Source organism: Cupressus sempervirens, chromosome 8, assembly GCF_028749045.1.
Source record: "Cupressus sempervirens isolate cs-2001-9-10 chromosome 8, ASM2874904v1, whole genome shotgun sequence".
NCBI classification, from domain to species: domain Eukaryota; kingdom Viridiplantae; phylum Streptophyta; class Pinopsida; order Cupressales; family Cupressaceae; genus Cupressus; species Cupressus sempervirens.
Genome location: NC_143125.1, coordinates 237,874,601 through 237,897,332, shown reverse-complemented (window position 1 = coordinate 237,897,332; position 22,732 = coordinate 237,874,601). Strand labels below are relative to the sequence as shown.

General features: G+C 36.3%; 1 protein-coding gene across 2 annotated transcripts in view; it reads right to left on the bottom strand.

Moving 5' to 3' along the window:
• The window catches only part of LOC149542388 (uncharacterized), a 157,215-nt gene extending 137,236 nt beyond the window's left edge, over window positions 1-19,979 (bottom strand). Inside the window, exon 1 of one of the 2 annotated variants that reach the window (XM_089796202.1) lies at window positions 19,744-19,979. In XM_089796202.1, the coding sequence (XP_089652328.1) occupies window positions 19,744-19,874 (131 nt within the window). In that variant the 5' untranslated portion in view covers window positions 19,875-19,979. The remainder of the gene's footprint in view (window positions 1-19,743) is intronic. The other variant, XM_089796201.1, reaches the window with a different exon arrangement.
• Window positions 19,980-22,732: the final 2,753 nt, after the last annotated feature.

The following is a 22,732-nucleotide window of genomic DNA, read 5'->3' as shown; positions in this document are numbered from 1 at the left end:
CGAACCTTGTGACTTAGGTCATAGTGTTGCAAAATAAGTATAATGCTACTATGGTCTCAACTTCAGTCACTTTGCTTGTCTTGATGGACAAAGGATTTTGCAAAGCTCTGCCATGAGAGCCTAGAGTATTATTCATTGAAGCCTTGCGGAAGTCATGTTGGTAAGCAGTCAAGGAATTTGTTATATGGTTGGAGTGTGGCAGGTGCTTAGTTGAGATATAGTGGGGGGATTTCTGTAGTGGTTGGGGCTTGTGAGGTTGATTTGTCTAGAGCTACAAGCAGCAACACAAGCAACATGAAGAGGTGTAACCAACATTTATTTGAAGAGCAACTAGACCAAGAACATTAGTTGGCAACTGATAAGAAATCCAACTTTAGTTGACGAGACCAACTTTACTTGAAGAAGAGACCAACTTTACTTGAGAATTGAAAAGAGTGTAATGTTCCCGTTTTGGTTGACATCGTTTTGCATGTCGGATCAGTCTATCACGGACTCTCGTAGACTGGTGGTTGTGATGAGAGAGTCATTCTGGCGTTTATTTGAGGATTGGATGGCTTATTATGCTCTTGGAGATATTATTTTATCATTACTTTTTATACGCGGCCTACATGTTATAATTCGAAGTTGAGTTGCACTTTTTATTTTACAAAGTTATTTAATTAAAAAAGTGCATTATGATGGGATTTTATAATGGATGTTTCTAGAAGTTCTTAGTAACTTCTTAGAAAGGGATGTTTCTAGAAGTTCTTAGTAACTTCTTAGGAGAGTAGATAAATAGAGGGCTTGGCCTCTCATTTGGACAGACGGGATTTGGTAGCTCAACTACATCTTCTATGAGCATTTGTGGAGCTTGATAGTCTGCAAATATTCAGCATAATCCTTGAGAACGATACCTCTCAAGAGATTGCATAACTAAGGAAGTGAAAGACCTTCTGAAGGGTTGCACTTTGGAAGTGGTATTCAGCCATTTCAAGTTAAGCTTAATTTGTATACTCAGACTACCTGAGGGTTTGAGTTTTTGGAAGTAGTCCGAAAAAGAAGTCCGAAAAAATAGTCCGAAAAAGAAGTCCGAAAAAGCAAAGCGAAAAAAGCAGATCCGAAAAAAGCAAGTGAAAAAGCAGATCAGGAAAAAGCAAAGCAGAAAGGTAGCATTGGAGAAAATTATTATAGCCATCTACAATCAACAAAAGCAAAAAAGGCAGCATTGGAAAAAATTATTACAGCCATCTACAACCAGGTTCTTTTGTTAGCATTGCATTTTAAGTGTTATAAGTTTCAGCTGTAGGTGTGCATTATACCAACATTATCATTTTGTAATCCATGTAAATGCCAAAAGTCTTGGCCATATTTCATGAGCATTGTATAAGAAATTTCATTGCAATTAAGGAGATAATAGTTGCTGGTGTCATTTGAGCAATTCAATATCATTATTTATCAGCTAGTTAGTTTGCATACCAACTGTTTGTAAAAATCCCAGTTGGCTGTAGGTGTTCATTTCTCATGTTTAGATCATATATATGCATTGTATATTGCCAAAATTAATTGCACATTCATGTTAGGTCATTGTTTAGTTAATTCAGAGTCTACTTGCAAGCATTCTTATTGATGCTAAGTGAAGGAAAGAGCCATAGAAGAAAACTGAAATTTTATATCAGTCACATGACCCTTGTATGCAAAGTTTTTTCTTGAACCTTTCTCAGCATTTGGGATCAGCTTTGAGCAGGCTCATTACAGTGGTATCAGAGCAGTTTCCTGCCAGCCTGATTGGGTTATTTCATATTGAATTCAATTAACAGTATGGCTTTAACAGGAGACAAGGATTTGGAAGAAAGAATGCACAATGTAAAGAAGAAATTAAATTGTCCATTTCAACGAACAGAGGACCTTCTAAGAACTTTGGAGGAGTTGGAAACTTATTTAGACAAGTTTGATCAGTCAAGACCCAATGCTATGCAAACAGCTTTATCTCCAGCATTTGGTTCGTTGGTTAAGCCCCAATTATTGAGACATCATGATGAGGTAATAAGACTTACAGCTCTCTCTTGCATTAGTGAAATCATGAGGATAATAGTTGGCCTTAATTCTTATGACGATCAAATTATGAGAGAAGTACTTCATGCCATGGTAAAAAGCTTCGAAAAGTTGGATAACATCCGGGACCCTTATTTCACAAAGAGGGCAAGATTACTTGAAGTATTTGCAAGGTGTAGATTTGAAAATATTATGCTGGCAGTAGGTTGTATTGGTGACATTCGCAGGATGTTTAATACATTTTGGAATATTATGGACGAGTTTCATCCCAGCAGGGTATTAGCATCAATGCACTCCATCATGTTCACAATCTTGTTTGAGGGGGAGGATGAAATTTCTAAACTTTTGGCAGAAGACTTATGGTATGTTTGGACAAAAGAGAGGAATTTTTCACCTATGGCATGTACGTGGTTAAAGAGCCTGATTGATAAGCCTAAGGATCGTACCTTTCCTATGACAAGCAGAAACTTGTATGAGGAGTTTAACAGACATGCGGATTCGATACAGGGAGACATTAGCACATCTTCAAGTAATGGTTTATCTGCATCATCTTCACAGGCAGAAGGGGTTACAGATGTTGTGCAAGTTGAGCCACTTGCATCAAAAGGTGATATCACAAGCACATCGGATTGCGTGATTGACACAAATAGTGATTCCAGTACAGTTGAGCTGGATGAAATTACAGCAGTTGAGGATACTGTCATGTTTGAGGATAGTACAGTTGATCAAAAAGTGAGCATTCAGGACTTTGCAGAAAATGAGTATCAAGCATAGTTGGATGCTTCTTCACATGAGATAGAGGCTAGTAGCTCTTCACTTGGTTTGGCAAGCCAGCTGAAGACAAGGGACAAGGATATTGTCACAGCTTTATCTCATCATGACAGGTTGCGTGGATTGATTGAGAATCACATTTGGATGATTCAACTGCAAGAAAGATAGAAAGGAGTCACAACAGGTTCTTCTTGTGACGACTTACAGCAAATCAAGGAAGGCATGGAGGCAATGAAGGTAAGTTACATAGACCTACTTTCAGATTGCGATCATCTCCTTAATCTTGCAAGGATCTATTTAGATGCATTGAAGAAGGAGGAGGAGGTTGACCGGCTTTCTCATGAGCTGGAGGATACTCGGAATTCCTTGGTGTGTACTCAGTTGGCTCTCCAGGATCCTGAGAGACATGTGGACGAGCTTTGTCTTGAGGTGAGTTCAGTTCGAGAGTTAGCGCGTATAGCAGGGACTCAATTTTCTTTTACAGTCAGGTCACATGTTGATGATGATATGAGTATGTCTAGCATTCACACTCCGGATTCGGAGATTGTAGACAGGTGCGTGAAGTCAGTTGGTATTGTTCACATTACTCAGGTGAGAAGTTTACTTGAATTGCCAGTTGGTTTCCATTTATGGATTAGATGTTGGGATCCTTATCTTAGTACTTGGGATCATTTTGACTAAAGATATCTATCATTCTTTGGTAGTAGTATCTGTTGTACCATCATGGACTTGATTAGTAGTTTGCCAGGTGTAGTTCTCATCCATGCCAGCAACTTGTCTGATGCTGGAATTAGTTTTTATACACCTATGTTGGGCATTGTTCATGTATCCAGTTGATCATTCTTGTCGGAATGGATTGATGATCTCTCAGATATGACAGAGTTTACAAAAGAGTCACAAGATTTGATTATTACAGATGACACCCATGGGGATGTTGTGGACAATGTTGAGGACTTAGCCTCTTCAGCAGGTTCCTTTGATACAAAGGTTTATGTTGATGCTTCAATCACTCCGTTTGATGATACGAGTTCAGTAGTTGGTCTGCAGAATTTGGATGGCAGTATTACAGATGATAGCTACTCTGAGGTTACTCCTTTGGACAGTGTACCAGGAGTATAGTGTAGGAGTTCGACCAACCAGCACAATCATGTGTCTAGTCAGTTGAGAGTTAGTGAGCGAGACATTGCCATCGTTTGTGAGCATTTTGATGCTACTTGTCAGTTGTTAGCAGTTTATGGATGGGGTTCTCCTACTAGTGATGAGGAGGGAGGCAGTTTTCTTTCCTTGATAGAGATCCACTCTTTGTGGGAGGCTATCCAGATTCTGAGAAAGAATTATATGCAGTTGGTAGCCGACAGAGATTATCATATGGAGTGGGGCAGTACAACATATGACGCATTATTGGTCAAGGAAGATGAGGTGAGTGAGCTTACTCAACAGCTCGAGGTGACTTATGAGTTTCTTAATAGTACACAGTTGGTTTTTGAGGAGTCACAATTTCATTTGGCTGAGGTGACCATCGAGTTAAAGCAACTTCAGTCTTTACCAGATCCTGTACAGTCACAGACCGCGGTGTCTGGTGATCCGAGGATGTCCATGGTCAAGGTTGATAGAGGCAATGGAGATGAGAATATATTTGTCCACGACACTAGTATTGGCATATTTGGTTCACTAGAGGCAGGTTCAGCTGAGTTGGGCGCTGCAGCTGAGCATTGTGGTATGTTTGACTTGGAGGGCACAGAGACTAGTGATGTTGTTGTTGATTCTGTGCCCTTGGCTATATCATCCTCTGACTTAGCTAATGATCAGTCATAGTTGGTTGTATCACATCTGCAGGATGAGTCTTTGACTGAGATTGGTTCTTTTTACCGGCATTATACTGCAGGATATGTTCATCGGTTTGCTTTTGATCCATGTGTTGAAGAGTTGATGGCAGACAGGTTTGGTTTGGGCTCTCGTTTCTACTATCTACCATGTAATGACTATTCACCATCAATAGTGCATGGGTGTTATGGTTATGAGACAGTGGTCGGTGATCTGCAAAGTTGTGTTCACTGCAGTAGATGTATAGTGTGTGGATTCTCTATATTTGGTGCAGTTTCATGTGGGAGTGGTCACCATTGTAGCAGAGTTGGAGTGTGCATTCCGCATAACACGGTGGGTTGTGTGGATGGTGTTTATTATGTTGACAGTTTGGGTGATCTACTCTACTTGGGGTCTGATATTTCGAGAGTTTGTGCCTCGTGGGTTCCTGACTGTGGCAGTAGTGGATTTGGAGTTCAGTTGCACAATGATTCACAATTCATTCATGGATTTCTTTTGGTTATATTTCAGAGGTTGTTGCAGGAGCCTACGTTGACTGATAGCAGTATAGTTCATGACTACATTTGGTATCCAGGTGGAACGACTAGTTTGTTGTTCGGCCATTGCTTGGGGACAAGCAATTTCAAGAAGGGCGGACTGTAATGTCCCCATTTTGGTTGACATCGTTTTGCGTGCCAGATCAGTCTATCACGAACTCTCGTAGACTAGTGGTTGTGATGAGAGAGTCATTCTGGCATTTATTTGAGGATTAGATGGCTTATTATGCTCTTGGAGATATTATTTTATCATTACTTTTTATACGCGGCCTACATGTTATAATTCTAAGTTGAGTTGCACTTTTTATTTTATAAAGTTATTTAATTAAAAAAGTGCATTATAATGGGATTTTATAATGGATGTTTCTAGAAGTTCTTAGTAACTTCTTAAGAGAGTAGATAAATAGAGGGCTTGGCCTCTCATTTGGACAGACGGGATTTGGTAACTCAACTACATCTTCTATGAGCCTTTGTGGAGCTTGATAGTCTACAAATATTCAGCATAATTCTTGAGAACTATACCTCTCAAGAGATTGCATAACTGAGGAAGTGAAAGACCTTCGGAAGGGTTGCACTTTGGAAGTGGTATTCAGCCATTTCAAGTTGAGCTTAATTTGTATACTCAGACTACCTAAGGGTTTGAATTTTTGGAAGTAGTCCGAAAAAGAAGATCTGAAAAAGCAATCCAAAAAAGAAAATCCGAAAAAACAGTGTGAAAAAGAAGATCTGAAAAAGCAGTTTGAAAAAGCAAAGTGAAAAAAGCAGATCCGAAAAAAGCAAGTGAAAAAGCAAATCAAGAAAAAGCAAAGCAGAAAAGCAGCATTGGAAAAAATTATTACAGCCATCTACAATCAACAAAAGTAGAAAAGGCAACGTTGGAGAAAATTATTACAGCCATCTACAACCAAGTTCCTTTGTTAGCATGGCATTTTAGGTGTTATAAGTTTCAGCTGTAGGTGTGCATTATACCAACATTATCATTTTGTAATCCATCTAAATGCCAAAAGTCTTGGCCATATTTCATGAGCATTGTATTAGAAATTTCATTGCTATTAAGGAGATAATAGTTGCTGGTTCATTTGAGCAATTCAATATTATTATTTATCAGCAAGTTAGTTTGCATACCAACTGTTTGTAAAAATGTCAGTTGGCTATAGGTGTTCATTTCTCAGGTTTAGATCATATATATGCATTGTATATTGCCAAAATTAGTTGCACATTCATGTTAGGTCATTGTTTAGTTAATTCAGAGTCTGCTTGCAAGCATTCTTATTGATGCTAAGTGAAGGAAAGAGCCATAAAAGAAAACTGAAATTTTATATCAATCATATGACCCTTGTATGCAAAGTTTTTTCTTGAACCTTTATCAGCATTTTGGGATCAGATTTGAGCAGGGCCATTACAAAGAGTCCAACCGATAGGCTCCACATTCATGGTGGATTAGTTGGTCTTTTCTTAAGATCATTTCTATGGGATGGTCAGAAGCAAATTGTTCAGACATTTAGCCAATTCAGCTGTTGATCGGATTTCTGTCTGTCTTTTGGTGGGGCCAGCTGTTCACTCTCTTTTTGTTTGGTCTTTTTCAGTCCCTAAGGTGTCTATACTGCACAGCTTTCACTGTTGGTTGTTATTAAGCATATGTTATTATTTGTTTTATGTCTTTGGGCCCAACTATATCCCTCATTGTAAAAAACACAAAAAAAAAACTGTACTTTTTAAGTTTAGAGCCTCTTTTATCTACTTTGGTCAATTGTGGATGCATAGACTTTCATTTTATTTCAATGATTTCATTTCTCCTCCCATATTTTTTATACTTTTGTGTTATCTCTAGCTTTTGATATTGCTTTCTGCATATTATCTTTAATCCAATCCATCTCAATTTGCCTCTCTTCTTTTTCATTGTTTGAGCAGGCAGAGGAAAGGTGATTTTTTCATATATGTCAAATTCCTTTTGAAGTTGGGATTAGTATCTCATTTCCTTGATAGGTAAATTCTCCATCAGATACATGTTAAGATTATAAACTCATTCGGATTGAAGTTATCAGTATATATATATATATATATATATATATATATATATATATATATATATATATATATATATATATATTTTTTTTTTTTTTTTTGGATCAAATTAATTGTAATAATTCTAATGGAATCACATCTTTACTGAAAGTTCAAATTAAAAGACTAACCGATAGTTATTGATCGGTGTTTATGAGTATATAAAGTCAAGCCCATGGAGGGCCATGACTCTCCATGGCATATGCCACAGGAGAGTCATGTCCATCCGTGAACATTGACTCTCCTTGTATATAACTAGTAATGCTATCAGTGACTGAAGGATCATATCAATATCAAGGGCATAGTGATTACTGCAGTCACCCGATACAAGTCATCTCCATTATATCATATTCAAATTTGAATATTGAACATTACAGTTTAACTGAAATATATATAGATATAACAATCATCCAAGTTTGATACATATAAGTGAATTGATTTTTTCCTCTATAAAGATCTGATTTCTTTATCATGGTATCAAAGCCTCATTAGAGGAAAATCATTGGAAACAAATCGAAATAAGATTTCTCTTATTATATCAGTCAGAGTAAATTAACACTAAGATGGTGAACGGGATCAAAGTAGAAGATAGATTGGAAGAGGCTGGAAAATTCTCTTCATGGGAAATACGGATTACAGCCTTACTTGAAGAACTTGAGTTAGAATCCTTCATAAAAAAAGATCTAAAGATGCCTGAAGAAGAACCTGAAAGGACAACTTGGAATAGACGAAACAAAAAAGCCAAGAAGATTATAATCGATGTCATTAGAGATCATATTCTCCCTTCAATAGCAAGATTGAAAACAGCTTATGAAGTATTTAAAACTATAAAAGATATATTTGAAATAAACATAGGAGAGGCAATAACGACTTATTTCTTAAGAATTGTTGAAATGAAGGATCAACTTGACACCATTGGAAACAATTTAGACGACTCGTAACTTTCACTAATTGCTCTAAGAGGATTACCTATATTATGGGAATCATTCATCCAATGTGTAAGTTGCCCTTCACTTCCAAAATTTGATCAACTCACGAACGAATGCACTCAAGAGGGGTCACAACTAATATCAAGAGGAATCTGCACAAATAAGGAAGGAGATATCCAAGCACTACATACAAACTCTAGAAACAAAATAAAGACGAGGAAGTTCAAACCAAAGAGAGGAAATAATTTGCAAAATCACAAGGAAAGATATCTATCCAAAGTATAGTGCTATCGATGTGATAAGTTTGGTCACAGTCAAAGATTTTGTCTAGAAAGGAAGGAAAAACAAGCTACCCTAGCTGAATCTCATGAAGTGGAATCCTCTATTCTATTTAGCCTTGTCAAGTGAATTAAACACAAGTAATGATACTTCGATAATAGATAGCGGAGCTTTAAGACATATAATTGGATTCAAAAATCACTTTGAAACATTCAGAGAGTATTGCATAGAAGAATTCACAATTGGAGATAATTCTACTTATTCAGTAAAAGGAATTGGGACCTGCTCCTTACAAATAAAAATAGGAGAAACTCTTCAAATAAAAGATGTGCTATTTGTAACAGGGATAAAAAGAAACCTAATCTCCATTTCAGGTCTAGCCGATCAAGGATACTGTGTCACCTTCAATGAGGATAAAGTGTTACTATGGCCTAAAAACTCCAACATAAAAAATGTCATTAGTATAGGATCAAGAGATGGAAGCCTATACAAATTAAGTATTAAAGCAAAACAACAAGCACTACATCATGAGTCCATAAATCAAATGGACTTTGGCATAGAAGATTAGGGCACCTTGGCTTTATTGCCCTTCCTACCATAGGGAAAATCACCACAGGCATACCTAATCTCGAATCTGATCACATTATTATTTGTAAAGGGTGTGCCCTAGGAAAAAATAAGAAAAGATATTTTCCTTTAAGTAAACACAAGTCAAAAATTCTACTAGAACTTGTTGACACTAATTTTTGTGGACCCATGTCAACACCCTCACTAGGGGGATTGTTGTACTATGTGACTTTCATTGATGATTACTCTAGAAAAATGTGGATGTTCTAAAACTTAGGGTCTAGTGAAGTATTACAAAAATTTAAAGAATTTAAAGCCCTAGCGGAAAATCACACTAGAAAGAAAATAAAAACATTAAGATCAGATAATGGAGGTGAATACACATCTAACATCTTCAAAGAATTATGTATTTCTATTGGGATTAAGAGGGAGACTAGAATACCTTATAATCCTCAACAAAATGGAGTTGCAGAAAGAAAAAATAGAACTATTATAGAGGCAACAAAAGCCATGATTCATGACCAAAATCTCCCTATGTCTTTTTGGGCTGAAGCATCATGTACAACAATAGACATTCAAAACAGAAGTCCTCATGTAACATTAGAAAATGTAACTCCCGAAGAAGCCTTCACAAGGAATAAACCAGATCTTAGTCATCTGAGAATTTTTGGTTGTCCCGTCTACATTCACATTCCCAAAGAGAAAATTAGAACCTTCCGGAAAGAAAGGCATATTTGTTGGCTATAGTGAAACAACTAAGGGATACAGAGTATATATTCCAGGACAAAAGTCTATTTAAATCAATAGGGATGTTAAGTTTGACGAAGATATTGCTTTCAAAACATCCTTAAACAAAGAAGACAAGAAAATTGAGAATCAGAGGGAGTTCATCATAAAAGATGATTATAATACTGAGAATCAAAGGGAGAACACTATAGAAGATAATTCAACTGGAAATCTGAGGGAGAGTTTTTTTGAAGACAGAGACACACCTGCATCTAATACTGAGATTAATGAAGTTTTAAATCACAAGAAAAGACCATTATGGGCCAAGAAAATGACTGAAGACAACAATGTAGAACCATATGAGATTTCTAGAGAAAATAAGAAAACAAAGAAATCAAAAATGCTATGTTGCCTTAATAACAGAACTCCCAAAAACAGAACCAACTAATGTAGAGGAGGCTTTAAAATTTCAAGCATGGAAAGATGCAATGGTAGAGGAATATCTATCCATTCAAAAAAATGATGTCTAGGATATTGTCCCTAGACCTAAAGACAAATCAGTTGTATCTTCAAAATGGTTGTTTAAAATCAAGTATGCACCTAATAGAAGCGTTGAAAAATACAAAGCCAGATTTGTTGCAAGGGGTTTTTCTCAAAAGGCCAGAATTGATTATGAAGAAACATTTTCTCTAGTTGCACATTACACCTCGGTAAGAACGATAATTGCCATTGCTACATCCAAAGGATGGAAAACACATCAAATGGATGTAAAGACAACCTTCTGGAATGGCATCATTGAAGAGGAAGTATATATAGCACAATCTAAAGGGTTCACCACACATGAGAGGAAGCTTTATGTATGCAAACTAAAGAAAGCTCTCTATGGTCTTAAGCAAGCTCCCAAGGCTTGGTATGAGAGGATAGACAGTTATCTCTACAAGTTAGGATACTCTAAAAATGAAGTTGATCCTAACATATATTTCAAAATATCTAAAGAGGACATGTTAATTCTTGTTCTTTATGTTGCTAACTTATTGATAACTATCAACTATGGGCCGCTCTCCCCGCTCTCCCCACTCTCCCGCCCAGGCGCTTTTTCAAACTGGAAGATCTGCTGCGACTCCCCTGTCTCCGTCCTGTTCCAGCGTGGCTGCTGGAGTCGCTCCCGCTCCTCCTGCGGGTGGGGCTTCTTCTGTGGGTGGGGCTAAGGCTCTTTCTGCATCTTGCTCGGCCTCTACTGCGGATGGGGGTAGGGTCCCGTTTGCCCCTCTATCGGCTTCTGGTTCTCCTGCTCCTGGTTCAGGCTCTTTTGGTTCCGGGGGAAGAACTTTCGCTGACGTTGCTGCCTTTGAGGCTGGGCTTCATGGTGCTTTCCCTCATGTTAACTCATCTGGCCCCTCTCTGGTTTCGCCTGTAAGTGCTTTAAAGCCTATTAGGGTCCCTTTGGATCCAGATTCAGTTGAAGACATTTTCCAAACGGTAGATGACCTTTCTTCTTTTGCTGCAATTTTTCACTTCCGTGGCTATTGGCCCTCCCTTGCTGATCTACATGGCTGGATCTCCAAGAACTGGTTGCCACTGATTGATTATAATGTTCACATATTTCCATGTGCTAAAGGTTTTTTTATAGCTAAGTTTCAAGATTCTAATGACAGGAAAATTATTTTATGTCACAATAATTTCTCTTGGCAGGGCAGATTTCCACTTATGGCCAAACCATGGCATATGGATTTTGATCCTCTCTCGGAATCCTTTAATAAGTACCCTATCTGGGTTCGGCTCCCTAATCTTCCGATTCATCTTTCGCAGGATTCAGTTTTTGAATCTATTGGGAACGCTATTGGGGATTTCTTATATGTGGATGCTGACACTTCGGATATTTTCCACTCGACCTGTGCTCGCTTCCTTGTTGACTTGGATGTTTCTAAAGGTCTTCCTGAGGCGGTCTGTTTGGATTCCCCGAGGGGGTCTTGGTCTCAAATGTTGGATTTCGAGGGTATCCCTTTTCGTTGCAGGAAATGCCACTTGATGGGTCATGTTGCTGCTCGTTGTGTAGCTGGGAAATCCAAACCCAGGCGTTCCCCCTCTTGGTGGACTGGGGCCTCCTTTGAGCATTATACGATGAAACAATCCTCGGTTGCTCCTGCGGTTTCGGAGGTTGAGGCTAGTGTTCCTTTCGTGCCGGTGGTTGCGGAGGTTGCTTTGGCGTCTCATCCTATGGATTCGGTGGCTATGGGCAGCGTTCTTTCCAAGCTGGTGGTTAAGGATTTGGTCTCTCCCCCTGCTTCGGTTGACCCTCCTAGGGGTCAGTTGTCGTCTGTCTCTCATAGGGTGTTTGTTGAGGCCTCTGCGTCCCCTGGGTTCCACGGGTCTTTGTCCTCTGAGGATTGGGTGACCGAGGCAGCGAAGTTTGAGGACGGTTGGATTGCGGTTAAAGGGAAGAAGGCTAAGCCTTCTACTCCCCCTTTAGATATGACCATTCGGTCGCGTAAGGGTAACCTCATTTTAAAAGGATAATCTTTTGTTCCCTTATGCTGACTAGTTCTTCTGGGTTGGTGTTATGGTCTTGTCTCTGGTTTTCTGGTATCTGGTTTAGATAGCCTTCCTAGCTGCTTTGCTCCAGTCTGTTTGTCCTTTCAGATTCCAGAGTTTTTGGTTATTTTTACTGGTCATATTTGCTGGTTTCAGGTCCCTGCAAAACCTGGTTTAGTTGTTTGGCTGGTTTCAAGTCCTTTTAAAACCTGGTTGTGCTTAATGGTTTATCTTTCTCTTTGATGTAATGGGTTTTGGGGCCCCTTCAAAACCTGCTTTTACCTTAATCTAAAACTTATTGATAACAGGTGCAAACCACCTTATAGCCAAATGCAAACAAGACTTCATAGCTGAATTTGACATGAAGGATCTTGGACTTCTACATTATTTTCTGGGTCTAGAAGTGTAGCAACAAGAGATCTATATTTTTCTAAATCAAGGAAAATACACTACTGATATATTGACCAGATTTGAGATGATTGACTGTAAGCCTCTTTTAACTCCAATGGAAACTAACCTTCATAAGGTTAAAAGTGAAGCAACAAATTCAGAACCTGTAGACCCTACTCACTATCATCAAATTGTTGGATCTCTTATGTACTTGGTAAATACATGACCAAATATCTGCTATGCTATGAATGTGTTAAGTCATTTCATGTGTGAACCCAAGAAGATCCATCTAATGGCTGCCAAGCATATTTTAAGATATCTACGAGGAACAATTGAACTTGGATTGAAGTATACGAAAACAGAGTTACAACTTCAAAGGTGTTTTGATTCAAACTGGGCAGGCAGTTCTATTGATCATAAGAGTACTACAGGATGTTGTTTTAGTCTTGGATCAGCCATGATATCCTGGTTCAGTAGAAAACAATCAGCAGTTGCTTAGAGCTCCATTGAAGCTAAATATATGGCTGCCTCTATGGGAGCACGTGAAGTAGTATGGCTAAGGAAACTTTTATATGGACTATTTGGAAAACCACTAAAGCTCACTATAATCCCCTGTGACAATCAAAGTTGTATTAAATTATCAATTAACCCAGTTTTCCATGATAGCTCCAAGCACCTAGAGATCCTTACCATTATATAAGGGACATGGTTGACAAAGATGTTATCAAGTTGATTTACATTAGCACTGAAGAACAAAATGCAGACATTTTCACCAAGCCTCTTGCTAAGTTGAAAACTGAGTACTTCAGAAACAAACTTGGTATGACTAAACTGTAACTTGAGATTAAAATCTCATATTATGGAACTTATTCATGAATATTTTAATAAAATCAATATTACAATATTGTGGGTGTGTTGTGGCATGAGAGATGACAATTTTTTATGCGGATATGGTCGCTATTGTAAGGTGACGATTTTATCAATAACTTGACCTGTTATCATGTGTCGCTAAATTGATTGAAACACTTGATGACGGATGTATCAAAATTGACTACATTAAATTGAAGTCTCGAATTGTGTTGGATATCTTGATACAAGTGTTATCACTAGATCTAGCTCCGAACTAGTCTAGAATTTTGATAATGGTTGTATCATAATTGTGATGGTTTGAAGACTTCATTATCTTCATCATCTAAAATTTATACTAGTGCATTCTTGAGTCGTATGATTTCAATCCTCTTTCTTCTAAGAGGGAGTGTTAATATTATAGTCTCATTCGGATTGAAGTTCTCTCTCTCTCTCTCTCTCTCTCTCTCTCTCTCTCTCTCTCTATATATATATATATATATATATATATATTGATATTCACTAACATACATATTTATAAATTTGGATCAAATTAATTGTAATAATTCTGATGGAATCGCATCCTTACTGAAAGTTTAGATTAAAAGACTAACCGATAGTTACTGATCAGTGTGTATGAGTATACAAAGTCAAGCCCACGGAGGGCCATGACTCTCCGTGGCATATGCCACGTGAGAGTCATGTCCCTCCGTGAACATTGACTCTCCTTGTATATAACTTGTAATGATTTTGGTGACTGAAGGATCATATCAAGGGCATAGTGATTAATGCAGTCACCCAATACAAGTCATCTCCATTATATCATATTCCAATTTGAATATTGAACATTACAGTTTAACTGAAATATATATAGATATAACAATCATCCAAGTCTGATACATATAAGTGCATTGATTTATTCCTCTATAAAGATCCGATATCTTTATCAGATCTTTCCCAATTAAAACATGCTTTTGGTAACATAATCTGCAAATTCTTCATTGATTATTTCCACATAGTCTATAACTTTTGGGTTTATGTATTAGGGCCCAAATATATCCCTCATCTTACTAATGAATTTTTAAAAAAAAAACACAAACGAAAACATAATTTTAAGTTTTTAGTCTCTTTCATCTACTTTGATAAATTGTGGATGTATAGAATTTCGTTTATCTCAACGATTTATTTTCTCCTCCTATGTTGTTTAAGCTACGTTGTTATCCCTAGCTTTTGACATTGCTTTCTGCATGTGATATTTAGTCCAATCCATTTCAATTTGTCTTTCCCTTCTTTTACACTCGTTTTAGCAGGCGGGGGAAAGGTGATTCTTCTATTTGAGCTCAATTTAATTTTAGCCCTTAATTTTCACATACATCAATTCCTTTGGTAGTCAACATTACTAGCTCATTTCCTAGATAGGGTAAATTCCCATCAAATGCAGATCTTTTCCAATTAAAACCTGCTTTTCGTAATATGATCTACAAATTCTTCATTGGTTGTTTCAAGATGTTGGAAAGTCAATCTACCACCAAAAAATTGAACCAATGAGAATCAGTAGCTGCCAAGGTCTTAGGTTAAATTCCTAGCTGGTTCATAGTTGTCAACAAGGCCGAAGACCCAGCAAAATGGGCTAGGTAGGACAGTGTGTGGCTAAGAGGTGGCTGTTGAAAAGCCAATCCAGACTTTGGAAAAATAGTATAGAACTTGTGAGGGGCAGGTAGCTACTGCTTGGAGGTTCCACGTTTACCTTGCAGCAAGCAAGGCTCCCATGATTCTAAACCACCTAGCCCTCAAAAAAGGATCTCACATGCTACAAACAAATAAATTCAATCACTCCACATATACCATGATTTGAAATTTTAACTTCAACAGAAACACCATGATACAAGCACTCTTATAGAAACATCGTGAGACTTTACAGTATTCATTTGCAAATGCATGCCCCCAAACATCATAAGGCCTAAGCTCTACGATTGGGAACCAAGTTTCTGTGTAAGTGCATGAGTTATTTCTTAGACTGAGAATGTTCTAATTCTCTCCGCAAGTTCAGACCTGCCTCTTATGCCTATTTTTTTTAAATGTAATTTAGCCGTATGAACAAGAAATGAAAAGCAAGCCCCAGAAGCGAAACCATTAGCAAAATCAATTAACGAGGCAATAGTTTACAAGAAAGCTTCTTGCGGAAGTAGTCTCAAGTAAAGCTCTGACAGAAAACAAATCTATCTCTGTCGGTAAACAGATTTGTCACTTGAAAATGGCCCAAAGGAGTGTATGTGGCAAACTGTTCACAATAGTTGGATAGGCCCTTGATATGTGGCCTTCCTCTACGTTTAGAGGGGGGCAACTCCCTCGTATGATATAATTTTGAAGTTTTTCAAATAAAGATGAAATCAAACTTTAAAAGATCAATAGAAAGCCATTGATGATGAATGCACCAGACGACTTCAAAGCTTTCCTGGACTAACTTAAACTGCTAATTACAACAATCAAGATCTATGCTTGAGAATCATTACTAGCACAATATTGATCCAAAGATTCATAAACATCTGCACAATACCATGAAAATGCTCACTACAAAGAGAATCAATATTTCTAAAAAATTAGATTCAAAAGAAGAGAACTCAAATTGCACGTTCCTTTATTTTCTTGCACCAAGAACCTAAGAGGAATTTTCAATTACAAAGACAAAATTTGTATACACTTTCCAAATATTATCTTCTGATCAAAACTTTAGCATACTGTTCTCTTTTTCTAAAGTCCAAAAAGTCCCTTTAAAAAGCCAAAAATGACTCCTTATATAGACATAGAGGTTAAGAACTACCCCTTCGTGGTTAATAACTACCTCCAAAATACGTAATTTAGGAGAGGTTAATTAACCTCTACAAAATTAACCAAGTATGACTTGAAACTTAGACCTTACACCTTTCGAGGGGAAGATTGAATAACCAATCCTTGTTGATCTCCTTTTGATATTTGAATGATTTATTCAAATGAACGCATATCCTTCTTTTCATAAAGAGATCAAGAGCATGAGGCATGTACGAGTGCACCAAATACTAACTTTATGTTCACGATCTCTCCATTTGTGCTTATATTTACCAACTGTGCTTTTCTTTCATGATGACATCTATTGAAAGGTTGGCCCTTGTATAAACACAAGTACCAAAATTCTCATCTGTCTTGCAATTATCACATATTGTGTGAGAGTATCTCATAGCATTCCATTGAAATAATTAGGTGCCTGGTCTATAATTTGATTCATGCCTCCACAAATAATTGATAAAAGTTGACGAACTTTATGATTCATGTAATTACTGCATCCCCAAGAGATGGCATTCTATTGTATGATTCCAATGCATTGACTTCAGCGACCTGCGCATGTAAGAAATGTGCCCTTCCTCTATAGTTTTGATGTAATTATGCAATGGTGAACATATTCTCACAATCCATCATTATCCTTGACATATATGTATCCTCCTTGAGACATTATTTGAGATGTATCAGACGCTTTGTCAATATGGAGGGAATGCTCAATTTGTGGAGTCTGAGATTACATCTCATCACATTATATCTTCTACTCAAACATTAACATCTATTTGGTACCTTCTCATATTTTTCATCATCCTTATGTAAGACAACACTTCCTCCTTGGCACTCATCGAGTTAGTGATGGTCTATTCCTCATGATTGCATGATCTATTTGACTTCTTCCTTTGGGTAACCCATTCATAAGATGTAAATGAATATACCTTATGCTCTGCCTATCATATACATTCCACATCTTTTAATGATTCTCAATATGTCTCTGCAATCTGTTCCTTCCATTGGTGTTGAGTGTTTCAAACATCCGCCACCCACTCCAATTTCAACACTTTAATATACTATTAATGCCTCACATAATAATGTCTTCTGTAACAATGCTATTCAAGCCGAATCAAGGGTGGCAAATGAGTTTTAACTCACTAGAGAATTTGAATGCTCTTTTCCAAACCACATACATTAACTATATATTCATATCTGGTGTTTGCATAAAATATTCTCATAAGGACCGTGCGGTTTATCTTGCATTCATGATTGAGCATTAAATCAAACAATTCCCGCTCATCCTCTTCAAACTTACTTCTTGAACCTTTACCACATCTGTGACTATGCTTGCATCGTGCGATGGAAAATGAGTGTGAATGAAATTTAAGCAGTGTGGTCTCATCTATGCCCAAACTAGAGGTGAGACATAGATCATGATGCAATATTCCCTAATACTCGCAACTATCCACCGATTGCTCTAGGACTTTCTTCTCATGTTGACATCATTTAACTCATATTATGTGTGATATTTCTCCTATCAAGTTAGTTTTCAAATATTCCTTCCTCATGTAGGCTCTAAGTCATTGGGAATTGATTGTCTAACACCATCAAATGTGCCGCGAGCTGAAGATCTGGAGTATTGTATCAAATAATTGCATGTGCCTTGGTTCATTCTTTTAACAATTCATGGGCTTTGGTTCAGTTCACATGCCTTGGTTATGTTTCCATGATGCGTGTCCATATCAGCATCCATGTATCTTCGAGTCCTTCTGTCAAACAATTCTCGTACTAGTTACAAAATTATCCACCTCCAGATTGATTCCATATTGGGCCTCATAGCCAATGCTTATTTGGGTGCTTTGCGCAATATTCAACGTGTTGAGGCAGGAAGAGATGACTCTGATGGAATCTTAGATGACTTCAAAGGAAGATGATGCGATCTTTGCTTTGCGCCAAGAACTTTCACTAGTTTCAAATAACACCAATGAGGTTCCCCTGTTGTGCACCTGCTCTCACTTTTTGCAGATTCATTTAAAAATTCTAACTTGAACATGGCATTTTGTGGAATGCTATCACATTCCTCATTTTTGGTTTCATGTTTCACCTTTATATTCACCACACTTTCACAATGAACATTTGATCAAACATATTCTATGTTATCCATCGATGTCTCAAGTATACAGTTTTAGAAGACATTTTGACAAACAATGAACATGCCACTTTGTTGTTGTATCCTCCACTGTTCTGAATATTCTAGTCTTGACTACGTGGGCTATCAAATTGGTGGTGAAAGCCATTACCAGCTTCTTCACATCTTCGCCTCAAACCAAGACTCAAGGAGCATGTGAGTTGGAAAGTTTGGATGAATTACTGATCCGGCAATTCACGCATTTTGTTCATGATCAAGTCAATCAATAGACATTTTGTCAAGCAATTGTCGCATCTTCTTCTTCATGCCTGATCAAGGTGCCACAAACTCCAAACTCTCTTCACGTAGTGAATTCAATTCATTTGAAAGCAATTTAATAACACCATCCAATGTGTCACGGGCTGGACTAAGGAAAGGGTAGAGGTTCATTTGTCAAGAAAGTCACATGCTCAGGTTAGCAGTTGTTACATCTATATTCAAATGCCTTTCAACTCTTGGAAAGCCAAACTAGCCCATTGCTCACTGTGTGGATTCTCTTTAATATATATGAGTAAGTAGTTTGAGAGCTTTTCAAACTCAGACGCCTTTTCTTTGATTTTGCATCATTACCCATTGTCTCTACCTTTCATTTTCTTTACTCTTATCAATTGAAAGGTTAATAACCGTCTTAAAAATACATGTTTTGAGCCTCTAACCTTAACCTTTTCAGATGAGAGGTTAAGGTTAATGGTTAGGAATACGTGTTTTGAAAATTTATCTTAACTTTTTTTTGATGGAGAGGTTAAGATTTCAAACTGAAACGCATGTTTTGGACCACAAACCTTAACCTTTTTAAAGGTTAATGGTTTGGAATATGTGTTTTGGCCCCCGAACCTTAACCTTTTTAAAGGTTAATGGTTAATGATTTGATTGAAAATACGTATTTTGGTGTCTTTCATTAACCATTGATAATTTGAGACTCAAGAATCAGAATCCAAAAATTCAAAAGGCGTAATGGAACTGGGAACAAGCCAAAGATATTTGAAGGGCGAAATTTCTTAAAAGCTCTGAAGGAAAGTGACCATTTTAATGCTTTAAATGAGGCATATTCTAAAAATTACAATAACTTTTTTTTTTAAAAGGCAAGGATTGGGGTAATTTTGATCTGGGCAACAATCTCAAAGCTCAAAAGTACCCGCACCAAAATTAAGCAGGCCCATTTGACCAGCCCTCTTAAGCGAAGTATTTGGAGATTGAAAAGATTTCGTCACTATGTACGCTGCAAGGATTGTCAGAAAAAAGTATTTATAGTTACCTGGTATGAGAAAAATTCTGTTGGGTCAGCAAATATGCTCGTTTGCGTGATTTCGAAGTTGAAACTTTGAACGCAGAGAAAATGGCATTGGAAGGGAAAGAGGAAACAGCATTTACCGCCATGACCGACATCCTAGCCTGCTATCGATAATTATGCTTCCGAATATTTTAATTTTGTTAAAAAAACATAGTACTAACATGGTACGTTGATTAAACAAAATGTTGAAAACCAAACTTTTCAATGTTCCTTTAGTTTTAATGTTAACATTAAGTTTGATTAAAAAAAGCTGCCAGTGTTTTTTAAATGTACTATTCCATTCACTTCGTACAATTAATGATTTATTACTTTAATATCAGTCAATTAAAAAATAACTATTTCTTCTATAACAAATATTTACAAAGTTACTATATTAATTTGTTATTATAATATATTATCTATATTATTTATCTCAAGGATAATTATTAATTTGTTATTATAATATATTATCTATATTATTTATCTCAAGGATAATTAGTTGATTTATTAGATGTTATAGGACCCCTTTTTTTTGGTCTAGTTAATATAGTTTTTTAATATTAACATTGTTTCTTTTGATGAATCATTTATACATACTTTAATGTACTATATATAAATAATTACTTATTATTTCAAAATTAGGTAAGCTATCAACTATTTTTTTCAAAATCATATATATGTTATCATTTAATTATTTTTCTCAATATATATTTTATTTCATTTTTTAAAATAATAATCATGTCATTAATTTAATTTTCTTAAATATTTTTAGTGATTTCAAAATTAAACAAACATATCAAATTAATATAAAGAAACTTTATAATACTAAATATAATATAATACACAATTCACTATGAATATGACTATATGTCTACTTTTTACTCTTTAATTTACTATATCTTTAACTATTAAAAAGTTAATTATGTTTGGATCATTACAAATTTACTATAACAAATTTTATTTCAATAAGTGATTATCTTAATGTTACGAATAAGTGGCATTTTATTGTAAGTTCTTGCTAGATGTTGTAATTTCTCTCACTCGAATTTTAAAAGAAGAGAAGGTACAATTATTGAGGTAATGGTAATGGAAATTATCACATAAGCTTGAGACAAAATAGAGAGCTTCAAGGCCCAAAATCAAGGTCTTTGAGATTCCAAAGGTTTTGGAGATTACCATCTTTGCAAGTGTTGCATTCAATTAATCAACAACTAAGGTAGGTCCTCATGTGGCTGCTAGGCTTATTTTGGCTAGTAGTCCCTGCTCAATTTTTTTAACAATTATTTGTGTAGCAGGTGGCCTCATGTTTATAAATTTTGGTTGTCTATTTTCATCATATTGATCTTTAAAATGACTTTAAAATAAAATCTTTATTAAAAATGGTTTGGAGAAAAATTTGGAGACAAATGAAAGGAGGAAAAACAAATTGTGGAGCCATGTATTGCTTTTCCCAATTAGCAATGGTTGCTTATTTCCACACTCCCCACTTTTTCAATGCTTATTTTCATATTTAAGCGGTGGATGCTCCACCAAAATAGGTGGAGATTCTATTTTATCGTTTTCCTATCATGTAAAATATGCATGGGAACACTCTGGCTACTTCAAATTAAGCAAAACTTAGAGATAAGCAGTCACATGGGGACCTGGAGTTAACAATTGGACTTTCCATTTTGGGATGCAAGTGATAAGTGGACCACATTCATGAACTATGGCACATAGGTTTTACCAATATATCATAGTTTATGCACATTGTCATCCCAGATGCCCTTATGATGTAGTCCAATTCGCCCATACTCTCTGAGATTGACCTAGATAACAATTTTTTCTCACTACAATAAAGACATTTGATGTTTTGATTTAGAAGCTAGATCTTTGCGGCAATGCTTCATTGTAATTTAGTTCAACTGAGATCTAAAATCATATTTGCTATGTCAAAAAAATGGCACATAAAAGAGAGTATTTTAACATGTGAAACACTACCAAAGGGAAAAGATTGTCAATTTCTTTAAATACATAACTGATAATAATATTTACTTCTAGATTAGGAAATAAAAAGTAGTTCAAAAGCTTCTAATTTTTGTTGCAGGCAAAGAAGTCACTAATATCATTTATTTCTAGATTTAGGATTATGTAATATCTTACTATTTATTACATTGTCATTGTTAACAACATAGAATAGTAAAATTTTGGGATAAACCATTTGCCACGATTTCAATGAGTATTTGTGGTTTGAATCTGGACAAAGCCATATAAGTTGAGGTTCTATTTATTTCATTCTAAAATAAGTAGGTTGTTATTTGCTGAAATAGGACATTTTTCTATGTTTAATTTTTTTTTTGATTATTTTGGTTTGCTTAGCTTTGAGGTTATTTTTGTGACAATTCAAAAAAATAAAGATTTTTTTTGGTCTAGATGGCAACATCTTTGCTTTAGGGCCTTCAGATTTAGAGTCCTTGAAGAGTTGGTTGTATTCCATGGTCTTCTCTTCAAGGATAGTGTGACATTGTATCAAATGAGTCCTTCCTCATTTCTTATGATTTATGGCATTTAAGTATTTTTTAATATTTGAAAAGATTGTTTAAAATGGAATCGCAATATGGATGATGTTCTCTAAGAATCTACGAATGATGAAAGCCAACACAGAATCTAATGAATCAACCGATTTGTCAAAGTCCAAGTAGAGTCATCTCTAATTCTCTATTGGAGGAATTGGATTTAACAGAAATGGTAATACTCTAATTGGGCTTGATCATTTAATTGATCTCCAAGGTTTTGATAGTAGATGAATGAGACAAAATGCAGGAGCTATCTGAGTAGGTAGGTGAGTTCTATTCACTATGAAAAATTGAGTATTTGTGGTGGCAATTCTTTGAAATATCTACCAAAGATGGAAGCTAATTGCAAGGAGGTGGTCATGGAGGATTGCATAAAAGATTGAAAAATGCTAGAAAATGAGAACTCGAGCTAATTAAGG